The following is a 27,074-nucleotide window of genomic DNA, read 5'->3' as shown; positions in this document are numbered from 1 at the left end:
AACAAATGGCCTAGCGGGCTCTCTTATGGAAAGCAGGCAGGGCACAGTGGGGCGACAGTGACATTTTCCCCACATGCAAAATCATGCAAAAGGTAAATACTGAGGCGGAGGGATACAAACACTAGTGCAGAACATGGCCGTCACCTCCGTCATGTCCTCTCTCGAAGACCCGCCCCCTTCGTCAGAGGCGCTCGCTTATTGGACGAGTCGCTCGCACGTCAGCTTCTTATTGGATTCCCGACAGGTCAATCACGGGCTAATGTCAATGACGTCGATCATACACTGGGTACACTGAATCGCCTGGGTGGACAGTATAGTTACTTCAACATTAAATGGAATAAAATGCCGTGGATTCATGTAAATAGAGACGTCGCTTCAGCGTAAATAATTAATGTGTCTTAATTAAGACAGATCACTTCCGGAGCGGGTGTTGGCAGACCTATTTTCGGTTTTATATCAGCAATATTTCAGGGTAAGTGGAGTGATACATTTCCTTCCTGCGTCTTTTTTCCTCGCACACAGGGAGCACAGTCGCTTGCTTTATTATTTAAATATATCAAAGTAACAAGAAACGCCGTACAGATTTATATCACAGAGACAAACTGTATTCATTTGAGTACAAAAATGTCCGTAGTGAAATTCAAAAGTAGTGCGTGCTCCTACTCGCCAAGCCGAGTAGTATGGAGAGGAAGGTAATGGCTGTCGGTCGGGCTCGTAACTAGAAAATTGTGAAATGGCCTGTATAGAGTGGCACGTCCTATGCTCTGTAAATCATAACCCGGTTATAGTGTCCTAAAGGACGACATATGGCTCGGTAAAACAAGGACACACGGTTTGATAGCGGTCTTAGCGTCCAACCTGTCAAATTAGATCCTGTAAATATACCTGTGTGGCGTCAGTGGGCCTACTCATGTCTCCAGACTCCATCTGTCATAATGTTTATAGCATACCGCAACCAGTCCTGCTCACACTTGGTTAAAATAAAAGAAGAAGCTATTTTAACCCCCATGTGGATGTCCACATACCAGATCTAACATGGTCAGTAGTGTAAGGAGACTTAACCACACGTATAAAAGACCTATTGTTCAAAGCTGTTCGTGCAGCTGCATTTTTACAGTTCTTGAAGCTTCACTTTAACAAGAGCCTTTAAGAGAAATTATATGATTTTTCCTGCACTGGTTTAAGTTAGTGTGTGTGCGTGTGTGTGTGTGTGTGTGTGTGTGTGTGTGTGTGAGGAGACCTGAGATTTTGGCTTTGGAGTAGCTTGCATTTTGTACAAAAGACAAAACACCAGACTGGGAAGCTGCCATCCTTATATTATCACATTTTTTAACATTAAATTTAAGTGAAAGCTTCATCAGGCTTAAACAAATTAGGGCACTGATTATGGTTTAGTGTGGAGCTGTATGTCTTCGGTGGCTGCTGGCATGTGCACAGGAAATCAGCAGCCATGATTTCTGTGCCATCCCTGGGCAGATACCAAAGCTGCTGGGCTAGAAGTAGGCCAGTTTGACAGAGTGATCCACCATGTGAACCGTCCCTGCTGATGGATTCATATAAACATCTGTAGGCAGTGCTGTCCCGTCGACTGAGAACACACAATCAGTTTTTTTTTACCACTTCCCTGTTTATCATAATACCAATTTTGGATTTAGTGTTTTATCCTTAATTTGTAAAGTAAAAGCAAAGTTCCGCTGGTTCCAAAATTTAATCTAATTTATGGATTGCAAAGTCTCATTTCTGAACTGACCTCACAGCAGGGTCAACATATTGTCTGGCCAAAAATCTTAATAACATCAACAAAAAATTTAATAGAAATGCTTAAAATAACAACGCTGTTGAAACTTGCAGTTCCTATGGGTTGGACTTTGAGTTGACAAAGCTGTGACTGGTTGCCAAGATGAACAGAAACAAACCAACCGAGGGTTTCTCAAAGCAGCATTTAGATCTTGATTGTTAGTATTCTCTTTGGTTTCTCAGGTGAATTAAAGCCCAGCAGAATAGACAATCAAACAAGTAATCGTATTTATTTCATCACATATTGATAGTAATTGGAAAATCTAATATAAAACAAAGTAAATGTAAGGTCATTTTCTTAAATGCAGTTGGAGCACATTTCATTTCAAGTTTGACTCCTCTCTGTTGGTGGAAATCCTCTGGGCATGTCTACATAGTTACGATGTCTTTCCCCTTTTGTAAAGTCGGACAAAGAGTTCCCCTAAACTGCCCTCTTAAGACAGTAATGATCGCTAGCCGAGGGGGAGCGTTTTCCATCCAAACGTGTTTAGAAATATGTCTCACAGGAGCACCAGACTCAAGGACTCTAGCAGCATTTATTGGGCATATGTTCGATCCCTCCAACAACTTTGTCTTTTTTTCCCCCCCAAAGGTTCTTTTTGAGAGAAACACTGGCTCCTGTGGTGTATGAGCATCAGACAAATGCCTACAATATTGCAACAAAAGAGGCATTTGTTGGAGGTTTTTGAGGGGAAACAATTTAAATGTTTGCTAGTGGTAGTTTTATAGCTTTTAAAGATGCAAAGGGAGAATGCTCTTCATGTATGTGTTATCATATAGATATATTGTTGTGTTAATGTGTTTTTGAACGCATCTTGTAATTTGTGTTCTCAGAATTTTTTTTGTGGTCATTAAAGTAAATGACATTTACACAGTATGTAGCTGTGAAGTACTTCTGCTTACAGTGTTGTACAGTTTAATGATTATCAGTTTTTTTGTTGTGTGAAAACTTGCAACTTAATTTAAAGTAAATAGCGTGTAGAGTGAAAACGGTTTGTTTGAATGAGTCGATTGACAGAAAATGTATCACAAAAATCAATCTCAAGCAAAAATATGTAACATTCTCTGCTTTTCAATTGAGAGGATGTGCTGCTTGTTGTATATTGGAGATAGATGATATTTAGTTTTTGGAGTGCAGCTTCAGTTCTGGGGTATCATAATGGGTATTTTTAAAAAGCAATAATTGAGAAAATAGGCAGATTAATTGATTGTTAGTTGCAGCCCAACAGCGTGTACGGCTTTAGGCAACATGAATGTATCCGCCTCTCATCAGTAGATGTTCCTTTTTGTTGTCAGGTTATGCTGATGCAAAGTCATAAGACAATGTGGGTGCAAATCAACCATGTCCATCTTCAGGGAGTGAAGATTGAGCCATTAAGGTCTTCCTGAACCCCTGACAGAGCTGTGGACAGGCAGACCCCACTGCAAATCACAATTGAGGCTGCAACCATTTATCTCAGGGCTTTGGCACATTTCATTGGCTAGTGCATAATCCGCTAAAGGTCACTTCCACTAATTACACTACTCCAAAACAGACGGATGTCTACCCTGAGCTTGATTGTGCTGTCCTTCGTCAGAAGAATATTTAAGGGTTGCATAACCATCACTTGGATGATTCAAATAACATATGCATGGCTCATTTTATTACCAGAATGACCAGATGCCTGCCATCTCAAGATAATGAGGCAAACCTCATCCAGCCAAAAGTCGTTCATTTGCCACCATTATTCTCTTCAGCGTCTTTAGATTGACTTTTAAGCTGTGTCTTTTCTGCTTCTTTGGGTTTCCGTATGTCACCGAGCAAGCTCGGTTTGGCTGGATGCTGGGCTCAGTTTTTAGCCAAACGGCGACCTCATTATCTTGGCGTCCAATCAGTCCTCCGGCCAGCTCCTAATTGAGCCATCAGCGCCTTAAGGGGGAAGAGGAGGGATGAACGTGTCAATTACAGTAATGAGGGGGCAGCCATGCAGAGGGCAGTCAAGGGGATGGAGGCTAGACAGAAGCCTTGCAGCGTAGCCCCATTCTGGGCAGTTCACGGCTAATCAAAGATAACATTTTGGCCTGACAGTGGCTAAGTTGGCAGAGTCAGCCGGGAAGAGTATTTTTTAATCATTTTTCCATCTAGCAGTGGGATATTTCTATGTGTCTTGTTGTGGTAATTGTTTGGAGTCGGTGCCTTACAGTTACAGCTAATGAATGATGTACGATGATGACTGGCACTGCTGTAAAAACACATACAGCACAAACTACATCCTACATGACTCTTTCTTTGGAGTATCGTGTATTGAGAATAATTGTTGGGTCTGTAACAATGGCTGTCATTGCAGCGATTTAAAATCTCTTTTCACAGATTATTAACTGGCTGTGGCCACATGAGAACTGCTTGAATTACATTTTAATAGAAGCTAGGTGATCAACAGAAAATTAACCAAACATTTTAATAATCAATGAATTGCTTTAGTAATGTATAAAGCAAAGATGCTGAAGATTCAATAATTTCAGATTTTCAAATATGCTAATGTGTGCCTTTTTTCTGTTTTTATTATCAGTCAAATACATTTAGACTGTTGGTCGGACAAAACAAGACAATTAAAGATGTCAGATTGGGCTCTTTGAAATTGTGACTGATGTTTGTCACTTTTATAACAGATGAGAAAAGATGATAGATGAAACAATAATGAAAATAAGCCTTATTTGCAGCCCTACTGTGATGGCTAATAGAAATGACAAAATGTGTCCATATATTTGTGTGTAGGAGGAAGATTAAGACACAAATAGGGTTACACATTGGTGTTTTGGTGTATTTATTGTCACAAAAACAAAAAACACCTCAGTTTCCAACCATCTTATGTAATTTGTAACATGTTAACACCAAGTATGGAAACATCAGCTGTTGTCTTTTCAGCTCATCACTTCATCCTAAAACATTTTGTCGACTACTTGATCTTGGGAGTGGGTTTTCTACATTTGATGCTTGTGTTGTGATGTTTCTTCTAGTTGGACAATTAACCCTATTCCCATTTTGTAAATAAGTCTCATACCTTACAGTCTGATATGTTTTATTATTTATTTATTATGTACTAGGGACTACGGATGTACTAGGGCAGAGGTCTTCAACAGGGGGTCCGCAGAGGTACTGCAGGGGAGTTGCGAAAGTTTTGGTTGATTAGACTTTTTTTTGATTCCCCCTCGCAATTTTTTCCACAAATTGAAATGTTTTTAAATACACATTAACATGAATCCAACACACTGTAGTGAACAGATAAATGGAGGCAGACGACGTCTTTCAGTCAGCAATGCACACATTCAGCGACACACAGGAGCTTTTTGAAGCTGGGCACCGGTTCATTCACAACACCTGTCCCGCCAACGAGGAGGACCCGCCCCTATCGCTGCTGTGCCAATCACGAGGCCGTACCTAGCATATGTTTAAAATAACAACATGAATATATGAACCTGTGTATTACAGACATCCCAACTCTCCCAGAAGTTCCGGGAGTCTCCCGCATATTGATAGGACCTCCCTGAAATGGCTTTTTGCAGGTTGGGATGTCTGGTATTATTTGAATATCTTAGTATTCAATGCACAATAACAAGGTACATTTATACATGGTGGCACTAAAGAACCAGTTTAATATAAAACACAATTTTATACAATAAGTAGAGGGTCCCCGCTCTATCTCTCCATCAGTTTGGGGGTCCTCGGCCTGGAAAACGTTGAAGACCCCTGCACTAGGGAGCAGCTTTGCTATAATCCGGCATGTTTACAGGGATGTTTAAATATCGATGTTCATCAATGTGCACTGTCCCTATCCAAAAATGAAGTATTTATTATTATTATTATTATTATAAAATATATTGACCTGTTGTCAATAAACCTAAACTAGGGATGTTTCTCACTCCAGTACCAGTGCTCTTTTCCCCAAATTTAAAGTCTGTATATATCACTGCGTATAAATCATTAGATTTATTTTTTTGTAAAGTAACATGAGGGCAGCGATTGCTGTAATGTCGATACAGAACTTCCATGCAAAAAATAATCATCAAGCAAGCCAAAAAAGTCAAAACGGAGACCTAAAAGTCATGGATAAGTGGTTGAAAAGTGCAGCTGCCATTGAAAGTAATCATCGTATGAATGCAAACTTGACCCAAACCTTCTGAAAAAGATCCAAAGCCTAAATATAGAATTGAAAAGATATAGCCCAAAGCCTAAATATCAACACCTCCAGGATTACTATGTCTGCATCAATTCATTGGCAGCCTCAGATTCATGTCAGCCACCACTGACACTGTTGTGAACTATTCCAAGAAAATTGCACCATGTACTAAAAGGGTATTTGAGCCCTTTTGATATAGTTGTTGGGGTACACAATGTTATCCAAGGAGGGTTGAATCGAGGTCAGCAGGACTACCCAAGTCCAGCTGCCCTCGATTCAACCCTCCTTGGATAACCATGACCTGGATGACTTTACAGAAAGGTACGCCTGTTTAAACGCACATACCATTATTTGAACTTGATCAACGTCAGTGATGAGCTGCAACATTTTTTGAGTTGTTATATGTTGCTGTTCTTGGAAACAAATCTAACACGCAGGATTTTATTACAACTTCAAGCTGGCCACTCTCCGAAGTGTTAAAATGTGGTTTGTTGGAGGCCCCATGTGCACTCCAGTGGCGTTTTCATTTTTTCCATCTGGCCTAACAACAATCCCACAGGAAGGCATGGATGTGGAGGGGTCAAGACTGGAGGAAAAACATCAGGGCTTAACATGTGATTTTAGTGAAGGTGATGTCTTTGATAGACATTTGGTGGACGTAAAACAGGTTTAGAAGATGTAGAAAATGTGGGACGATCATGATCATTACAGAAGATAAGTAAAAACTAGTCTATTTTCATCTGCATTTTTCAGGTGTTTGGTCTCATTTTTCGTTATAGCAGTGTGATCGGTAAGATAAAGCTCTGGGATTCATTTGTAGTCTTAGTTTCACTTCCAGATGTGTGGCTAACCCATCGAACAAGGCCACATTCTTCATTCTTTAATTAAAGACATTTAACACACACACAAACAAATCCATGATAAAAATGTCAAACATGAAACCAAATAAAAAGGGATTCATCCCTGCATAAAAAATGGTCCAATTTGTTCAGCGTTGTTAAAGATTGATCAGTATTATGTATATATAAGCAGTATATTAATCCACCAGAGCGGCCAGCCCAAATGCAAAGTATTAATATCAAACCTGATGGAGTTTGTTTAATGATTGAAACTAAAATATAGTTTTTTTTCAATTCTTCAGCCCTACTGTTATATTAACTCTGTTATAGGGGCCATTAAAACTCTGTTACCTAGCTAGCGTATCTATAAAATGTCAGATAGTGATAATGATGGGACGCGTAGGTGGTCGAGTGGTTAGAGCGCATGCTATATACGCAGCCGACCCCGGTTCGAATCCTGATCGGAGGTCCTTTGTTGCATGTCACCCCGCCCCCCCCCCCCAATGTTTCCTGTTTGTCTACTGCCTAATAAAGGCGTCTATGCCAACAAAATATAAATAAATTAAAAAAAAAATAGATTCAGTTTACTATGAAATAAGACAAAGAGAACCATAAAAATCTTCATGTGAGAAGTTGAAACCAGTAAATATTTGGCATTTTTTGCTTAATAAATTACGAAGAAATTATTTGATTATGAAAAATGCTGATTTGATCAACTATACACAATCGATTAATTGACAAATTTTTGAAGTACACTTATTTATTGTACTGTTTCAAAATTTAGAAATGTGTAGTTCTTTTTTTTTTGGTTAGGAAGCCAAATGTTGACAAAATTGAGTGACTGGTCATCTATTGAGCGATCAGAAATAAATCAAACATTCAGTAACCCTTTGGCCGATGGACAAAAAGCTTAATTTTCAGCCCTATTTCTAGTCCTAAATTTGTTAACAAACATTGATGATGCGTAACTTGATCTCGAAGATGTTGACACAACTAAGCCAAAGGACATGACAAACTGCTGCTGTTTGTATTAATGTCCAAATATTCTTGAGCTGAAATGATTAGTTCAATAATTGATTAACTGGTTGACAGAAAATGAGTTAAAAGCATTTCAGATATTCTATGAATTGTTTTAGTTGGTTTTGAAGCCAAAAGAAGAAGATTTTTTGATAACATTTGAAATCTTCTGGTTTTGGACTGTTGGTCAGAAAAACCTATATGAAATTATTAATTTAACCCCCCCCCAAAAAAGGTATAACATAAATGCAGGAATATCACTTTATATACAATTAAACCTTACCGAGCAGTCAAAGTACAGTTAGTATCTGACGTGACTAAGAGAGCGACCAGCTGAGCAGTGACTCATGTTGAGGTGGACACAGTTATTATCAAGGCCGTCTCATTCATAATTACTGCATTATTGTCATTGTTCTGTCATGACGGTCAACAAATAGTAAGAAGGATTTAATAGAGAGGCCATTATAAGGAGTACCTGACAGTGATTCAGCCTACAGCTCGACCTGAAGAATCATCTCAGCTGTCGTTATTGATGTCAGTCTTACTACTCAGCTCTACGTTTGAATAAATGAAACATGGTGTTAGGATGAGTCATTTTTTATAAAAATCTAATTAATGATGATTGTAGTATAATACTTTGATGGATATATTTATGAGTCAACTTGAGAGTAAACACGAGTCTCCAAATGATTGCTCACAGTCACGAAATAGTCCGACACCTCCTATAAAACAGCTAATTGTTTTTTGAAAGGATTGAACAAAGGAGACTCAGGAGGAGATATAATGTGTTGATTAGTGCGCTCCTGAGGTACAGCTAGGTGTTAAAGAGAGTGAGACTAGCTTTTCCCCTTTGTTTCTGGTCTTGATGCTAAACTAAGCTAACCGGCTGCTGGCTGTAATTTTGCACTGTACAGTCAGATAAGACAGTAGTTTCTATTTATAGATTGGTGTAATTCAGGGTATTTCCCAAAATGTTTGACGACGACTTTTTAAAAGTTTCGATTAACAACGTAATTTTGCAATTTTAGAGGATTTGGATTGATCTACGTGAAATAAACTCTTAACACTCTCCTCTGATCATACTCAATTGATTCAGATGGTTTGTCTTGTGTGTGTAAATATCTCCTAAAATCGTCCCACAAAAATAATCATTCTGTGGATCTTGAGGTTTTCAATCTTGTGATATTTAGTCAGTTTTGGCATTCAGCTCTGATTCAGGACCAATAATAACATGCTGACTGTTGTACGTTATGATGGCTTACAGGTTTAAGTCTTAGTTCAGTGTCGAGATAAATGCAATAAATTATTATCATCGTGGATTTGTTTATTAATCTGCTTGACCTGGTCACACTTCAGTTAATCATTTAGCCTTTAAAATGCATAAAAAATATGATCGATGTTGAGTTACAACTGATGTCTTTAAAATTGTTTATTTTGTATGCAGTGATAATCATCATTTATGCTATGGTTGTTTCATTTTGTTTCTTTAAATATATACATACATATATAAAGAAACGTACCTGCTGTGGACATAGTTTTCTTTCCATTGTTGGGTTTTCTTTTGAGGGACCGACATATTTACTTTATTTTACTTTTACTTCTACATTTACTTTCTACACTCAGATTTGTTGTTGTAAATTGAACATAATACACTGGGTAGCATGACGCTTGAACTCAGCTTAAAAGAGGCAAGAAACTCATCGAGGAAAAAATTAGTGGCCAACAAACGGTCAATTTTTTAAGTGAAAATGTCCAATATGTATTTTTTCCAGCTTCTAAATATGTGAACATCAGTGGGTTTCTTAGTACTTTATTATTAGTAGTTTGCATTAAAGGCTTTGGAAAATGTCTCGAAACTAGAGATGATATCTGTCACAATTTTCTGATTCAGTCATGTAGACGACAATCAGATGAAGTGATAATGAAAACTAGCTTTAGTTGCAGCCCTACTGTCATTGTCTTTTTTTTTTGTGAGTGGATGGGGACTTTCAGTAACCTTTTCTGTCTCTCTCACACAGGAGAGGAGTGACGTCCTCCTCACCACACTGACTCCAGGGAGGTTTATCAGTTTCGTCCCTGCTGAGCAAACGATGATCTGAGGATCCTCTTGACTCCTCATCCTCAACAACAACACACACACACACACACATATCTGCATCACCCACTTTTCACTCTCGCTGCCCTTCGGCGAAAGAGTCGACCTCATTGCCTCACCGCACCTGGGCAGAGAAATGCGTGTGTGCGTGTGTCCTGGGATGCATGACTGTGTCTGAGTGTTTTCGGGCTGAAGTAAGAGGTTGTGGGCTGAACTCCTTCTCCGAGAGGCACATCTCCACTTGACTGACTACGACGTTTGCCTCCACAACTGCAAAGCATCATGGGTAGGAAAAAGATTCAGATCCAACGGATCACCGACGAAAGGAACAAGCAGGTGAGTGTTGACAGTTGGTTTGATATCTAATTATTCTGATTATAATTCTCCTGGTTAATCAACTCAAAATTCTAATAAATTTACAATCTAGAGCCGAGTATCAAACCTCAATATTTTCTCACCATCACCCACCACGTAACAAGTATCAGAAGTTTGTATAGGATGTCTAACTTTTAATCTTGATTATTTATGTTACACTCATTTAGATCAAAAATCTGTGTTAGACATTAGGTTTTCTGTGGCTGCCTCTGTTTCTCTTAAACTTGAGAACTGGTGGTGCTTTTTTTTGTTTTAAATGAAGAAAAGGTGTTGAAGGAAGGAAGGAAGGAAGGAAACTCTTGTATTCCATCAACAAACATCACCCAGCCTTATTATATTTAAATTACTTTAGATTTAAATCTGAAGTCTGTAATTGTTGCTACTACGTCACAACATCATTAGAGCTCTTTATTTAGGACACTTCTTTAAGGCTACATCCACACTAATATGTGTTCATTTAAAAATTATTTATGCCTAGCGTCCACATTACATGTTTTTGAACCCCTCAAATACACCTTTTGAAAACGCTGTGTTTCAAAACATTTCATTGTAGTCTGGACAAGCAGTAACTTGAGACTTTTGAAAATGATGATGCAGACACCCATCTTCACCTCTTGATTGACTCTGATCAGTCTCGATGTGTCCTTCCCTGATTCATCACCTCCCTATCACCTGGTGATGTTTTCTGCCACTTTGACCGCCGTATACTCATTTGTGATGTTTGTGACTTGCCGCAGTTCCATCTTGTTGACGGTCCAACCAAACAGACCTCTGTTGTGTTTTCACCAACCAACTGCAGAGTAGACGATCTGCTTCCTATGTACAGCAGTACGCGTATGCTCAGTGTACATGGATGGTGATATACACTTCCAAGTGTTTTGGTATGGACAGAGGTTATTTCTCAAACTGTGTTAAAATGCTCACGTAGACTGAGACTATTAAAACGAAACTGAGTGTGGGTGTAGTCTAAATGATCTCAAGTATGTCTGAAATATTACATTACTGATTTAAAGTCAGAAAAGTCATTTTAAGAGGCACCTGCAGATGAAAATATCACATCTTAAAATGCACTTGGTTAACATCCGCTGTTGAAGAGGCCTCCTTCTTACCAATAATCAATGAGCACCAGCTAGCCAATCACACTAGATCAGCTATTATCAGGCTGAACCCTGCTAGACCTCACAAAGTCACACCCAGATCTCTCCTCGTTCGCTTTAGCCTGAATGAGTAAAACACAGAATATCAACACATGAAACCACACTTTCTGTTTACATTGTTACTCTCATAATTAGCCTCGCCAGCACTTTCTGTGACATTTACAGTTGGAGCTTATCAGCTTCTCGAAGTTATCAACTCAACAGAATAAACACAAGTAAACTGAAGAAGTAATTATTTTTCAACATGTCATTAAGTTTGTTCAGAAATAGTGTCTTCAATCAACACTAATAAACAGTGTTGTATTTATGCATGGTACTTATAAGTGTCTTTACTCGAAGCTATTTACTCAATGAGTCAAATGTATACTATAATAATCTTTATATAAGAATATATACAGTATGTTTCCATGGTAAGTTGACGATCTGCACAGTATGCATATTTTTAAACAACATTGCAATTAAAATGGATGCATCTATAATCCCCTTTCCATTTTCTTTATCATGTCACATTTGATGTGTTCATGACTTTACCAAGTCTAACTTTATTAATTGAATCTAGTGTGCCAAAAAATTATTTATTTAGAAATTGAGTGCTCAGTTAAAAAATCCATGGTCATCATGACGCCATTATAAAATTATGATTCCCATTGTACGTTTAATTTGATCATTTCATCTTCTTTTCAGGGCTTTTAAAAAACCTGAAATTGTTCCCCCTGGGCAGTGCAGTGTTAAAATTGATTTTATGCTTAACTTAACGTCATGAATAAAACACAGTTTTAGGCCTATTACATTTTTAAGCACAGTTTCAATGGCAGTGTTTTTCCAATAAAACTATGGTCTGCATGATCATAAAAAGGCTCAAAAATTAAACTGAAACTGTGTGTGTGTGTGTCTGTGTCTGTGTGTGTGTCTGTGTGTGTGTGTGTGTGTGTGTGTGTGTGTGTGTTGGGGTTCAGATGGCTAAATTTGTCTTTTTCACTACCATTTTTAGGGAGCAGGCAGCTTTAAGATGGGGATAGCAGCTGTCTGGCAGTCAGTCACAGATTGCTTTTTATTTTTTTTGTATGTGAGTTGTATTGGAAGCTGCTCTATTGTAGACTTTTACACTTATGTCATCGTCCCATTCAGATATGTTTGCTTCAAGTCATTTAAAGCAGGCTGCCCTCAACAATTAGCCTTTTTCTCCTCACAAGTCTTCCCTTCATGAGGCTGCCACGGCCACCCCACTTCACAGTAGGGATGGTGCTGGATGGGTGATGAGATGAATCTGCTAAACAAAGTGCTTTGTATCACTGTTTCGTCACACCACAGAACATTTCGTCTCATGCACCAGTTCAAGCAAACTGTCATGTGCCATTTTTTTTTTTTCTATCACAGACTTTCTTTTGGCCCTTTTGCCACACAGCACATATTCTATAAAATACAGCATTGATTGGTATTGTTTTTGAATGGATTAACAGTCAGAGCGAGGAGGTTGTACGTGTCTTCTCACATGGGTCGGATGAGCAGTCGTACAAAAATGTGTGGAGTCTGTGTTGGTAGCATTTCTCTTCCTTTATCAGTGTTTTTGTGAAACCACAAGAAATTGTTTCAAAGCCAATATCTGTACTCCCTTACAGCTGTGACTCTGTAGATAGATTCCTGTTCCTCTCAAACAGTAAATATGTTCTTCAGTGTAAATCATTAGTTAAGTTAAGTTAAATTGCAGCAACATACGACATTAACAATCATTTTTATGTACCTCCAATTTAATTAGTTGAATAAACTGTCATGGCAGAGGAACCAGGCACTTTCATTCTCTGTTTTGATATTTGTTTGTTTGCTATTACACTGAAAATAACATCAGCTAGCTATTTTGTTTGTGCTACAGTATACATTTGTTATTAAACCTTTCGGTCCCTAATTTTAAATGCAGTACATTTCTGAAAAATCTAAAAAAAAAAAAGAATGTTCTTAAATTTTTCTTCATTAGTGTTTTGCACATTATAAGGACACCAAACAATACAGAAAATAATGCATATAAAATATAACTGGCTAAATAAACTGTTTAACTGGCTAAATAAACACACCATTTCCCCACCACTCAGTTATGGGATAGGTCATCTGTTGTAGCCAGCAATTTCTGACGCCAGTTTCTTGTATTTTGTAATGGCCTTTTTATTTGCTGTCAGCAGGATCTTTATGAGGTGGGTCTCATGTTCACTTAGCTAGTCAGGGATATTTCTAAGAGAGATGGGTGTGGATGTTTGACTTATACTAAAACCCGGGACTTTTGAGATGATTGTTACCACTTCCTTCCAGAAAGTCTTAATAGAGGGACAAGAAACCAGAAAACATGAGCATGGTCAACCATGTTTTCTCCACACTCCCTCCAGCAGCATAGCTGAGTGTCATTTTGTTTAGACTTCTATTTGGAAGTGATTGAAAAGAAGAAAAGAAAGCAGATTTTCCAGGTTTGAGAATTGGTGAAAGACGACTGTGTTCTCCAGGTGTTGGGCCACATGTCTTCAGTTACTTTTTCCCCTATTGTTGTTTCACATAGTCTGTAGTATCTTTTATTCAGTGATGTGATACCTTGGTATAATGTGCTTATAAGACCTTTATTGCTCCCTGAGTTATAAGCATCAATACATATATGAATAATAATCAGCCCTCTTGGATTTGAACCTTTTTGCAGAAATAATCACAAAGCTGTAAAAACCTATAAAACTTACCCAACCCATAGATAATATAAACTATTAAGCTCCTGCTTTTTTTTAAAGAGCCTTGCATATAGAAAGAATACCAGAATAGACCCGTTGTCTGTATCTACGATCTTGATGGCCATTTTAAAGCAGTTTAACCTCTCCTTTGAGTTGGAAACGTTGAACAACTTTCACCCAAATCTGTCTGTAATATTTTCTGCTCCTTGCCACACAGCTAAGCAATGATTATTAGTGTATCTATTAAACATAACTCCACAGTCTTCCCATTTGACTTCATAAAACGGGTTACTAAACTGATGAATAATAATCCCATAAAAACTGGGAGGACTACAACCCCCCTCCTCCGGCAGCTGAAGGGGAGAGAATTTCACTGAACCCAAATGAATCATGAAATATGCTTGTTCTCTGATTTGTTTCTGAGGGATTTCTACTGTCTGGAAATGATGGGAAAAGATACAATAATGTGGGAAAATATTCGTTTTAACTGAGCTGCCAAAATCGAGAGGGAGCTGACCCCTCCCGCGGAGGTCATCATGTTTTTTTATTAATGCAATTATAGTTCGATACCAGTGACAGATATTTGGTACTTGTTGTCAGCTGAGTACTAGCTGACATTATACTTTTTCTATATGTACTTTCCTTAATTCACATTCACACATTGCCCATTGCCCTGAATATTGTCCACACATTTCCAGCATTTTTCATTAGTGACTTTCATTAGAGGCCAAAACCTGAGACTGTGATTGTTAGCAGTACGTCATCAGAGTACAAACCTACATTATAGTCCACTCCACTTATAGACAGAGGCTAGTGTGGCAGCCCAGCCTGCAGCCATGTCAAAGATCTTGCCGTAGGAGAAAAGTAAAGTGCCTGGATACGGCGCATAAAGTCTTTACTAAAGCTGAATCTGTTCATTACCCAATTTCCCATCCAACTGAGTCAAAAGCTTTCTCAGCATCTAACTCCACTGACTTTTAATGACATGTCTGCCTGACAAGAGCCCAACAAAAATACATAATCCAGTATATGTGATGGCATATATTTTCTACATCAGACTTGAGCTGAATGAGTATTCACAGGTCTATAACTGTGTTTTATCCTGAACTGTGAATTTCTTTTTGATCAGCAAGCATGGACTTCTGTGTGTGCATTATAGAAGACCTTTGCAAAGAAACTCTGAGAAAGAAACTTAAGAGAATGGGGGGATGGGATTGTCAGAGAAAATTTGACAAAGAATAACATATTTAATATTAGTTTTGCTGTGTTTATGTTTTTCTTTTAGTTTTTAAAGGATGTTTACTTTGTCCTCCTTTCAGGTGACATTCACAAAGCGAAAGTTCGGCTTGATGAAGAAAGCCTACGAGCTGAGTGTATTGTGTGACTGCGAGATCGCCCTGATCATCTTCAACCACGCGAACAAGCTGTTCCAGTATGCCAGTACTGACATGGACAAGGTCTTGCTCAAATACACAGAGTACAACGAGCCTCACGAGAGCCGAACCAATGCAGATATCATTGAGGTAAATCCATCACATACACAGGATTTTTTGTGTTAATCTGAAAAATGTGTTCTTCTGTCTCCATGTTGATATAATGGGGGAACCGAACCTTTAAATAGAGCTGTCACTTAGTACCCCCCTAACCTGGTACATGTAATCCAAATGTCATTTTATCATAAAGTGAGTTTTCATTTATAAAAAAAATGTCTTAGGGTTTGAAACCGTGATCAGTTATAAGAAATCACTGTGATGAGCAAATAAGAGCTACTGATTGTCTCCCAGCTAATTTTAACTGGAACGTTATAGATTAAAAAATGATTTTAATAATGCAGTACGGACACAGACACAAGTCAAAGTGTCAAAATTCATACTATGATCCTAGTATCAAAACATGAATGGGTTTTGCTGACTTTTGCACAGTCCTATATCCAAAGGTATTGTCCTGTATGTGTTTATATTGTGTGTGTATATTAAAGCTGTGGTTCTGGGAACCCTACAAGAGGTCACTGGATTCATTTAAGGGGTCATAAGATTATGGGACACAGATAAAAACATATTTCTGACACACAAAGAGGTTTTTTAAGCTTTCCTGTAATGTTTGCTTTATTTCCTGTATTTTTTATCCCAGGTAGATTTTGCTTTATTTAAAGGGTCTCGGGCCATTGACTACCTACTCCTGCTCATCCCTTTTCTTTTTCTACTTTTATAGACTTTGAGAAAGAAAGGCTTTAACGGTTGTGACAGTCCAGAGCCTGACGGTGAAGACTCCATCGACCAAAGTCCCCTAAATGATGACAAGTACCGCAAGACCACCGAGGACCTTGATGTTCTCTTCAAACGCTATGGAGTGAGTCCTCTAACCTGCACGTCACCATATAATGTGCTCATATTTCATGCAGAGTTTAATGTATGATTTGCTTGATTCTTCTTGTTGGTCAAAGATTTGTCTGTTTTTGTGTTCAGCTTGGGTGTGCTGACAGGAAACAGCTACTAGTGTTAAGTTCCTCTAACTGGCTGTTTCACACTTTTTTTCACACTGGGTCCTTTGCAGAAGACCAAAAACGTTGTGATGATCATAGGAGATGACTGTTGACTGATGACTGTCACATCTGGTCATGGGTCTTAAGGCTAATAAGAGTAAATGGTTATTTGCATGGAACTGAAATCCTGCTCATTTGCTGCCTGAAAGCTTTCAGTTTTTCCCCTTGAGACTTCACTGGTTGTGGACTCAGAATTAAACATTACCTTTTCAACTTTTGGTTTCAGACCTCAAACTCTCATAACTACTGCTGCTCTGGCTTCACTTTTACGGCCCAAATGCACTGAAAGCGATAATTGACATGCCTCATTTCACGTAGGTTAAGAGATGCTCCTTTGGCATTCAGCATGAATCAGACTTGAAATGCCAACGCCACAAAACCAACACAGATGTGTCCTGTTGTTGTTGATGATGTATTTACTGCTGCTTTAGTTGGATGTAATGAATGAATGAATGAAGAAGAGATACACATAGGATGAAAATTACATTTAGAGCATCTGTCTCCACAATAATAGTATTGTAGTAATGTATTTGTGCCTTATAACATAACCACTGTGAAAGAATCTGAGAACGTTTTCACAAGCTTTGTTCTCACTACTGCTCCATCTCTTCACTCGACCAACCCCACACCCCTTTCTCTCCTTCCCTCTTTCTCGCACGTGCTCTCAGTTTGCTTACACCCTCTCTCTGTTTCGGTGGCAGAAAAAACAGCTTTGGTCAGTGGGTCCTCATTTTCATGTTTAAAAAAACAGCATTTTTTAATGTTGAGAACTCCCACAAAGAGAGGTGCAGACCTGTGTTGCTTAAAAGTTGATCAAACACAATGCACAAGTCCTCATCACTACACCAACCACTGTTGTAGTTATCAGATATTTCTTAGTTCTTAAATATCAGCATGGGTACCAGCGTCAAAAATTAAATGCCAGCCTCCGTTCGGATACCAAGTTTAAGGTGTAAGAAGATATTATAGTTAATCAAAATGTGAAAGCAGATTCAATTTCTTTCTAAGAAAAGTGAGATCAAAATTGGTCTTATAAGTAAATGAACTTCAATAAAACACAGACCCTTTCAGATATTATCTGATACTTAATTATTATATTGTCCGTGTCTGAATACAGGTTGTACTGACACTAGGGCTGAAACGATAACTGGAATAGTTTGATTACAAAAAATGATGGAGACAGTTTTTCATGAATCTAAGCTTCATTTAATTCATTTCACTCATTTATATGACCTGCTCTGCTTGTGTTTTACACAGATGGTTATTACTCGCTATGTCGCTGAGCAGTTTACTAGAGAGTGAAAACTACAAAGTGTGTGCGGCATGTAGTCGGGGGCGACACACACACACACACACACACACACACACACACACACACACACACACACACACCCAAACTGATCGGTTTTCTATAGTTTACTTGCCCGTCATATCTTCTTTTTCTAACGTCACTGTGTGGCTCATTAAGCTTGTTGTTCTAGTTAGTGAACTATCAGTTTCAGTTTATCAGTTTCAGTCAGCCAGTCAGCAGTAGGAGATGAGGAGAGGAGCAGGGAGAGGTTGATTCTCAGGTCTCTATACTGAAAGCATGAGGTAGGAGGAGCAGGGCAATCTAGTGCACTTAATTTGTATGGTAGCCTAATGATGCAAAAATTAAAATCAGTCACACTAAAAGTAAGTAAGTTCATGTATTTGTTTCAGAAGGCACTGAAGTTAAATGCAATAAATGGGTTTAGTTTTGATTTTAAAAGGAATGTCCAGGAATAAAACCCACTTGATTGTTCATTTTCAGATACATGTCTTTTTTGTCCTTTTTCTCATTTTTACTTTCACTATTTAATAAGGCAAAAGAATTTATTCGATTACTTGATTAATCGATAGCTGTAGCCCTAACTGACACTGAACTTGAAGAATATATGAAACGATACCTACTTGTGTTTTGAATCGGTTGTAGCTTGTAGCAAAGTGAAGCGGTGTGTTTTACAATCAAAGTAAATTTCTTGTCTTCACATTTTGCAGCAGTCCACAGCTCCGCCCCAGACGTTCTCCATGCCCATTACGGTCCAGGCATCCAATCAGAGCACACTGCAATTCAGTAACCCTGGCAACGCACTGGTAACTACCTCCTATGTAACATCATCGTCACTCACGGATACCCACCTCCTGTCGCCACAGCAACCGGCTCTTCAGAGAAATACGGTGTCTCCGGGGTTGCCACAGCGACCAGCCAGCGCAGGTAAGCAGGAGATGTTCAGCTGAATGATGAATAAGATAGAGTTAGATTAATAAGCACCAGGTGTTGGTTAGAGATACCTCTGACATTACGTGAAGAAACGAGGAATCACTCGGTTACAGCTTCTAAACTAAATTTGACCTTCTGATTATGTAATTTTCTTACTTTTATGCCATCTGTTCTTCCTCAAAATCCCTTTGATGTTTAACTCTTCAAGGATAATGCTGTAATGTTTGTGTCCGTTGTTACATCAGTTGTTATTCATTCTTGTTAGATAATCACAGACCCACCGCAGAGTTGTGAGCCGCTTCATTCCTCAGAGAATGAAGGGAATTTTGACTCTGGTTGAATCTGTGATTTCTGACATTTATTGATCTCCTCCTCCAACTTGGATTTTTAAAAAATGTTTTTGTTGCGTTTATTTATTCATTAATTTGTTCCTATATTAATCAAATCTAAGGCATGGAGGAACTAGAGCTGCTATCCATCTTTCTGACTGTCTTTTTCTGGGTTCAAGATTCAAAGGTTTTTATTTTAAATGCAGGATGATTTATTCTTGAGACTGTGCTAAAAAGTCTTGCATGCAATATAGAATAATTGGAATTAAAGTAGATATAAGAATGAGAAATATTCTGGACTCACACAAAATCCTTTCTATCCATTTAATCTGTTTTCAATAGGTGCTCTTCTTGGAGGCGACCTGAATAATTCAAATGGAGGATGCCCCAGTCCAGTCCGTGAGTATTGTTGTATTTGTTGAAAAGCTGAGCATGCTTTATTGTGTAGTTGTTGCTTCTTTTTCACTGCCAAGTGTTTTGTTATCAGGTCTGTATTCGAGTATGTATTTCCTCCTCTCCTCTCCTACTCTTCACCATCTGTGATTGTGCCTTCGAGGCATCAGGGGATGCCACCAGTAACATCAACAGACGTGCACGGGATTCCCAGTGCATGCCCCTCTGATATATAGTCAGGGTTATAGATCACTGTTTAACATAAAGGCACTTAAGTGAAATAAACTCTGATTGAGTTTATTGTGTTCAATACATAAATTTAATCATATATTTGAGTTTTAAAAAAACAGATTTGCCTGCAAAATCATTTAGATAATTTGTGAAAATATAGAGACATTACACATTGCATCAGATTTTGTTAGAGATGATAAATCAGTCTTGACATGTTGCTGAATAATCTATCACGACGACAAAAAGATTCTGACTATTATCCGTCTATTTAGGTTTCAGTAGATAAGATTTTACTTTGCATGACATGATGTTTGCTTCACAAACAGTGAATTTATTCTGTCAACGTTGACTTGTCTTTAAATTAGAGACTCTCAGAATAGAATGAAGAAACCTTTTTAGAGGATTGTCTAGCACCACTGTGTGCACACACCGTTCGGATCCCGCTGTCTGCATTCACCTGTTTGATTTTCTTATCGATTTCTGTCCATTCGAACCTCTATCTCCCCACAGCTAATGGATACACCAGTGCCAGGGCCTCCCCAGGCCTCCTCACCGTTTCCAACGGCAACAGTCTGGGGAAAGTAGTTCCGGCCAAGTCTCCGCCCCCACCTCATAGCCCCCAGATGGTCAACAGCCGCAAGCCAGACCTCCGAGTCATCACCTCACAGGGTGGAAAGAGCCTCATGCAGATGGTGAGCTTAACCAAGCCCAACTTGTGCTGTCTGGGTACAATTAGTTAACATTTTTAACCTCATGCAATAAAAGAATGGCTCTTTATAACTCTGTTGACATGTTTTATTATAAAAATTAAGGATCTCCCCAAATAAATACCAAAGCAAAGACTTCACAACTGCCTTACATACCTGAACATGGAAAGATGTGTTCAGGGACAAAAGGAGATAGAGATTATTTTCATTTTATCAAAGAAAAAGAAAATCTGGCCGACGAGTGACGAGTGTAAACTATATAAACACATTGTTAAATAATATCAATGTTGTAATTCATTTCATTAGATAGAATAGAGATGAACAAGTCCAATAGAGGTTGTCTGCCATCATTTTTGTGTTTTCTAGTAAGGACCCGAGGGTTAACACTTGAGGTCTAATGTCTCAGTATTTACTCTGGCAAAGTTGTAAAGTCTTTGAAGGATGAATCAGTCGACTCCCACTGACTGACTGATGAGATTTCCCATAACCTCTTAAACCACAGATGCACCCACGTTAACCTATAGTCATGTTGGACCGTGCTTCCATACCACCAGCAGTTGTAGGCCATTTAAATACTATATAATGTGTTTTATATGTTCTTGACTTTAGAAACAGTTGACTAAACGGTGGCACTATAAGTTCCTTTTTTAGTAGCTGTTCTGGAGCTCTTAGTTATAGCATGATGTTCCTCAGCAGATGGATTTTGCATAGTAGTCATGAGATTTTAGATGTTTATATTTCTCTGAGCATTTTAAAGCTACTATAATCAACATTTTTTATATTTACCAGTAGAAAATGATCACCTGACTGAAGTTGCCCTCAGCTTTACAGTGTTTTAGTTTTTAATTAGTTCTCATCATAGTTATCAAGCATAGCAACCAGCTTTTTTCAGTGATGAAGAATCCCTATAAGTTAAATTTACGCTCCCTACCCAGCACCAAACAGCAGACCAACAAAATGAGCCAATAACTGTTGAACACTGTTGCTAAAGAGCCAGATATTTTCTCATTAGTAGTGGAGCTAAAAGGAGATTGAATATTGGACATACAGTGAATCCATTAATTGTTTAAGGTGATAATGTGTTTACAGATTGTTGTGCTGCCCCCAAATGGCAAAAAAAAAAATCAATTACTGCATTCATGATGGCTTAAAAGTTTAAAGTTTACTGCTGCTGAGGATAATTCAGAGATGTGATCAAAAGCTCCAGAACAGCTACTAAATGGACTTTGCAGTGAGATTGTTTTGTTTTTGTTTATGCCTGATGGCTGGAGGCAAGAAGACTTATGCTTAACAACATTTAGCCTACACTGAGTCATTTCATAGTTAACTTTGCTAAACAGATGAGTAAAATCACCAAACTACAGTAAGTAGTTTTATCATTGTTGACCTATATATATATTTTATGACTATTTTTAGTGACAAACATGAATCAGAGTTGTAACCCTCTCTGTTACCACCCTTTGCAGACAGAGGATGAGCTGGAATTGGTAAACGAGGTGAATTCCCCCCTACATCAGTCACTCGCATGAGTCGATGGATATCGACTGCCCGCACATTATTAGCATGGTTACACTACGATAGTTTCTCATCATTCTGGTCTTCCTTCACTGACATTTCTTAGGATGGTCTTCAGTTTGTGGTTCCCACCTGACTGCATGTGGCTCAGGGCTCATGGTTGTGTTGTTTCAGCATTTTTACAATCTCAGGACCTTCTCTAGAAATCTAGAACAATCTTCTACATTCAGAGTAATCAGTACACAGTGCTTCAGCAGAATTGTCCTGGAGTGATCCTGTCAGTTTTCAACCAGGCCCATTTACTTATCACGTGACACCACTTGAAGCATGGGTATAGTGGTGCGGAGCACCGCGGAGCATGTTCCCCATTCACTCTGTCCTGGTTTTACCTGGACGCTCACACCAACTCTCATTTTCATCTTCCACCAAAAAATGTCAATTAGAGATGTTTAAAAACTAACTGGCATTACATTAAAGGCATTGCACTCAAATGTTTTACCTCAGTTAACATCTCTAAATTTAACTCAAAAAAACTGATGCAAAAACTTAATATTGTGTCGTATTTGAGGATTGCGTCCTTCAAAAGTGCTAAAACTAGTTGACAGAAAATAAATGTATAGCTATTCTGATAATCAATTTTCAAGCAAACGTTCTCTGATTTCTGATGCTATTGTCTGTTAAATATGAAGATAAACTAAATATCTTGGGGTTCTGGACTGTTGGTCGGATTAAAAAAAGCAATTAAGATATCTTAACCTCTGGAAATGTAATACATTTAATTAATAAAAATATCAACCAAATATTAGTAAGTAATTAGTTGCAGTCCTACAAGAATAATACTTGTTATAAATATTAGAATTTAGAAAATTAATTATCTTTTAACCAAAAATAATAAAAAAAGTACAAACTTGCTGATTGAGAAAGCTTCTTTTTTATGTAAAAGCTCATTTCAACTGATACTGAATTTACTCAGAGAAAGAGAGGGGTGCCGACCTCCTGCTTCTTGCCGCTGCTTTTCATCCCTCTTGTACAATTCCACCCAAAGTTGACAGGCAAGAATCTCATTTTACAGCGGGTAGTGATTCATTTTCATCATTCTCACCCCGCCGCCCCTCCTCACTCCTTCACAAAGGCAGATAATTGAATCTGGCCCCTCTCTACGGCCTATCTCCCCTCTCTCTGTAAATTCAGTGTCGCAGTCATAACGCTCGCAGAATATTTCCTCCAAGGATGATCAGTCTCACAATTCAGGAGAGTAATTCCAGACCAGAAGTATTATTGCATCTTTGGCCTTTTGTATGCAGACCTTCTTCTTTTTTTAGTTTTTTTTACATAAAGGATCTCAGTTTGCTTTTATCTGTGAAATAATTCAGCTAAACCAGACTCTGGAGTGCTGTGGTTCTTCTGAGAAATGTGTCTTTCAGCTCAGGAACATCATAATAAAAACCTCTGTGGGAGCTGTTTCACAGATCCAGCCGCATGTCTGTTGCACCTGCGCTGAAGAAACACTGACTATTCAGTCATCTAAATGGCTGACTTAAATGTACAAACAGCGAGCGAGCAGCAGGTCTGCAACCCATTAACCTCCTCTTAAGAGTGAATGATTGAAACATAAAAACTGCAGTTTATAGTTGTGAAGTGCACCACTGCAACATGCTGCAAAGCCTTTACTGACATCCACTGGAGAAACATGAGATGAGCTGCACGTAAATTAAATGTCAAACAAGATCTGGGTCACATAATTCACAGTAGATGTATATTGCGCCAAGCTGTTCAGTTGAAGAGAAATTTAAAATATACAGTATGAATGTGGATTATAACTGTAGTATGTTAAGTATTTAAGTATTTTGACTTTATTCCAGTAATTGTATAATATATTCAACAAAAATGAGGGAAAGTAGACATCTGTTTTTCTTTATTTGATTAATAGAAATCCTGAGGAAAAAGTCTTAATGCTTAAAAATGTCATTTCCCCAACAAAAAATGCCTCACAAATTAGCCTTAGTCTTACAGTTAATTTAATTTAATTCTAAAATATCTTCTCTTGCAGTGATGTTAGATATATAATGTTTTTTTGTATCTGATTGCTGGCTGCCAGGAGACATTATACATCTATAAGCTACTGGTGTGACAGTGGATTAAATATGCAGGAGACTGTCTAATCCTTTTTTGGGGGGAGTGTCAGTCATCACCATCATTACTGCTAGCAGCAGCTCATCGTCTCATAATGAGCATGTGTTGATTTTTAGCAAAAATAAATACATTTAAATGAATTCACCATTTTTAATTGGTCCATTCATGCATTTTCTGCCACCTCTCCAAGTAGAGGTCACTTCATTTAATTGATTATATTACTAGAAAATGATATGTTATATTGCTGGGAAGTACTGAAAAAATGTACTTTTATTAATAACAAATTCTAGACTATATCATCAGAGCTGCCCTTCAGTTATACTTTCATACTTCAGCTGCTATGATTGTAGAGCTTAAATTAAAATTACAATCTATGTGATCTTTAAAGCGTCTTTAATTAGGTTAGGAGAAATCCTGCTAAAGCTTTCCCTTTCCATTGTAGGGATTTCTAGGGCTTTTTTGTGTGTAGTGCTAAATATAGCTGTCTATATTCTATATTTCACTGATAGTAAATAAATCCAAAGACCAAAAACACATGTATTACCTGAATATCTAAAACCTGTTGTGACTTACTCCTCTGTGCTGTAGAGCTCCAGTAACTATTAAAAGCAAATAAATGAGCTACACGGTTGCCCTGGGAGACACGTTCCTTCATTTCTATGAACACTGCAGTTTATTTTGAGAAAATCGAACATAAACCGTCTCACTGCTGCAAATAAACAATTGAAATACTCCCTAAAAATACACCCCAGTTTGAGTGATGTTTGCTGAAAACTCGATCTGCTGTTGGAAATGATGTAACCTTTTCTACTAATTTCTTGTTTTATGTGTTCAGTATGAAGGAACAGGCTTGGCGCTGAGTAGCAGAGTCAGAGTAGGGAAGTTGGAAAGTATTGAGAGGAACTAACACATTGCTCAACTGTTTATCAGATTTTCTAATTATAAGAAATGTAGAGTTATACCAGTCTTATCCTTTTAGAAGATCTCATTTAAATCTAAATCACAATTCGTAGCTGCATAACTGAGGGTTTGATAAATTGCCTTTAATGTAATACACTTGACATGGCTCACACATAACAAGGAAACTGTTTTTGATGCATATCATCAAGAACGTCCTGATAGTAAATCCACACGACTTTGAGATTTACTCAACTCAGCACATCATTATGAATCCAGTCATACGCACATTTGTCATTCCAAGCATGTCAGAGTTACATTATTGAACTGTAGCTTAAGGCCACATGGTGTGAAAGTCTGTTTCTCATGTCGACTGTGACTAACATGTCGTTGTCCTCTCTGGCAGAACGCCCAGCGGCTGGCGGCTGGAGCCCAGGTGGCACAAACCCTCACAACACCGGTGGTCTCTGTAGCCACACCGAGCCTCCTGGCACAGGGGCTGCCCTTCTCCGCCATGCCCACAGCATACAACACAGGTAAACACATGAGCACTGTAGTGTATCCATGCTACGTTTGAAGTGCTCAGTATATGTGTTTTTGGAGTTATTAACAGCTGATGTTGTGTGTTGATGCCAAAACAGTATCCAAAATAAAAACTGACAATATTCTCCAGGTAATAAAATACTGTCCTTTATCCTCTCTCAGAGTACCAGTTGACGAGCGCAGACATCACTGCTTTACACGCTCTGGCCTCACCTGGCAGCTTGTTGCCAACCAGTGTGTCCACATGGCAACAGCAGCAACCACAGCAACAACAACAACAGCAGCAACAACAGCAAACACAACAACAACAGCAGCAACAGCTTAATCTTGCATCACTCAGCAACTTGGTGTAAGTCTTTTCTTCACTTCCTCACAGGCGCTGCGTCTCTCCTTTTTAAACCGATTCCTTAAAAAGCTTCATCACTCGCGTCCAGTGGTGGTTGAGATACTTTTACTAAACCAGGAGCCTCGTGTTGAAGCGCTCAGTCTACTGATATCCGTTTAAATGAAATACTTTACTACTGACCCTCCCAGTCAGCTTGCATGATATCCATACCATGACCTTATATGCAAGCAATTCACATTCCTTATTTAGTGAATTGGTCTCTCACCAGCATCTCACCATCTCAGCCTCTTCATAACATCAATCTGAGCAGTATTCCTTTCTTTTCTTGAGATGATGCACCTAAGCAGTTTGAAACTACGCACAGTGTTTAGAGGAAGAGATACAAATATACAAGCTGTGAAACATGCAGTAAACTAGAGCCTCCACAGGAATTCAAAATGTTTGCACAAATGATAAGTTAATACACTATTTAAAGGTGCAGTGTGTAAAATTTAGTGCAGAGGAGACTTGGCTGAAATGGAAAATAATATTCATAAGTATGTTTTGATTAGTGTATAATCACCTGAAAACTAGAATTGTCATGTTTTCTTTACCGTACAATGAGCCCTTTATATCTACAGAGGGAGCAGGTCCTCTTCCACAGAGGCTGCCATGATCAGGAAACACTATAATAAATAATAGGCATCACAATGAGTTGTGAGTGGAACTTTGCCATGTTTAATCCAACAAATAATCCTTTAAATTATCGTCTGTGTGACATAATGTAATGTAAAGGAATGAGTCGAATGTGGAGACAAAACATAAAACAGTTTTATTGTCCAGATGTTTATGGAGATTATTGTTCCACATATCAGTGAGATGGATCCACACTTACACATATGTTGTTTTCTGACTTTGTATTGTGTTATTTTTATAATTAGCAGCCTGATAGTAATGTCACCTTTAACTACAACTTTTCTTTAAAAAAGTAGAAAATTCTCCCAGTGGTGTAACTTGAGTCCATTTTAACTTATTTACTCTTCCATTTAACTTTCTAGAAACAGAAAACAAAGACATT

The 27,074-nt window shown here is 38.3% G+C and overlaps 1 protein-coding gene across 3 annotated transcripts in view; it reads left to right on the top strand.

Annotated features, from left to right (window-relative positions):
* The first annotated feature begins 291 nt into the window (after positions 1-291).
* The window catches only part of LOC128373786 (myocyte-specific enhancer factor 2D homolog), a 29,852-nt gene continuing 3,069 nt past the window's right edge, over positions 292-27,074 (top strand). For all 3 annotated transcript variants that reach the window (XM_053333973.1, XM_053333971.1, XM_053333970.1), the window contains exons 1-9: positions 292-472; positions 9,829-10,241; positions 15,459-15,662; positions 16,351-16,488; positions 18,701-18,917; positions 19,595-19,651; positions 20,387-20,568; positions 25,535-25,664; positions 25,834-26,020. In XM_053333973.1, coding sequence (XP_053189948.1) covers positions 10,188-10,241; positions 15,459-15,662; positions 16,351-16,488; positions 18,701-18,917; positions 19,595-19,651; positions 20,387-20,568; positions 25,535-25,664; positions 25,834-26,020 — 1,169 coding nt within the window. In that variant the 5' untranslated portion in view covers positions 292-472; positions 9,829-10,187. The remainder of the gene's footprint in view (positions 473-9,828; positions 10,242-15,458; positions 15,663-16,350; positions 16,489-18,700; positions 18,918-19,594; positions 19,652-20,386; positions 20,569-25,534; positions 25,665-25,833; positions 26,021-27,074) is intronic.

The sequence above is a fragment of the Scomber japonicus genome, chromosome 15 (assembly GCF_027409825.1).
Source record: "Scomber japonicus isolate fScoJap1 chromosome 15, fScoJap1.pri, whole genome shotgun sequence".
NCBI classification, from domain to species: domain Eukaryota; kingdom Metazoa; phylum Chordata; class Actinopteri; order Scombriformes; family Scombridae; genus Scomber; species Scomber japonicus.
Note: the sequence above shows the minus strand (reverse complement) of the source record. Positions and strands in the feature narration are given on the sequence as shown.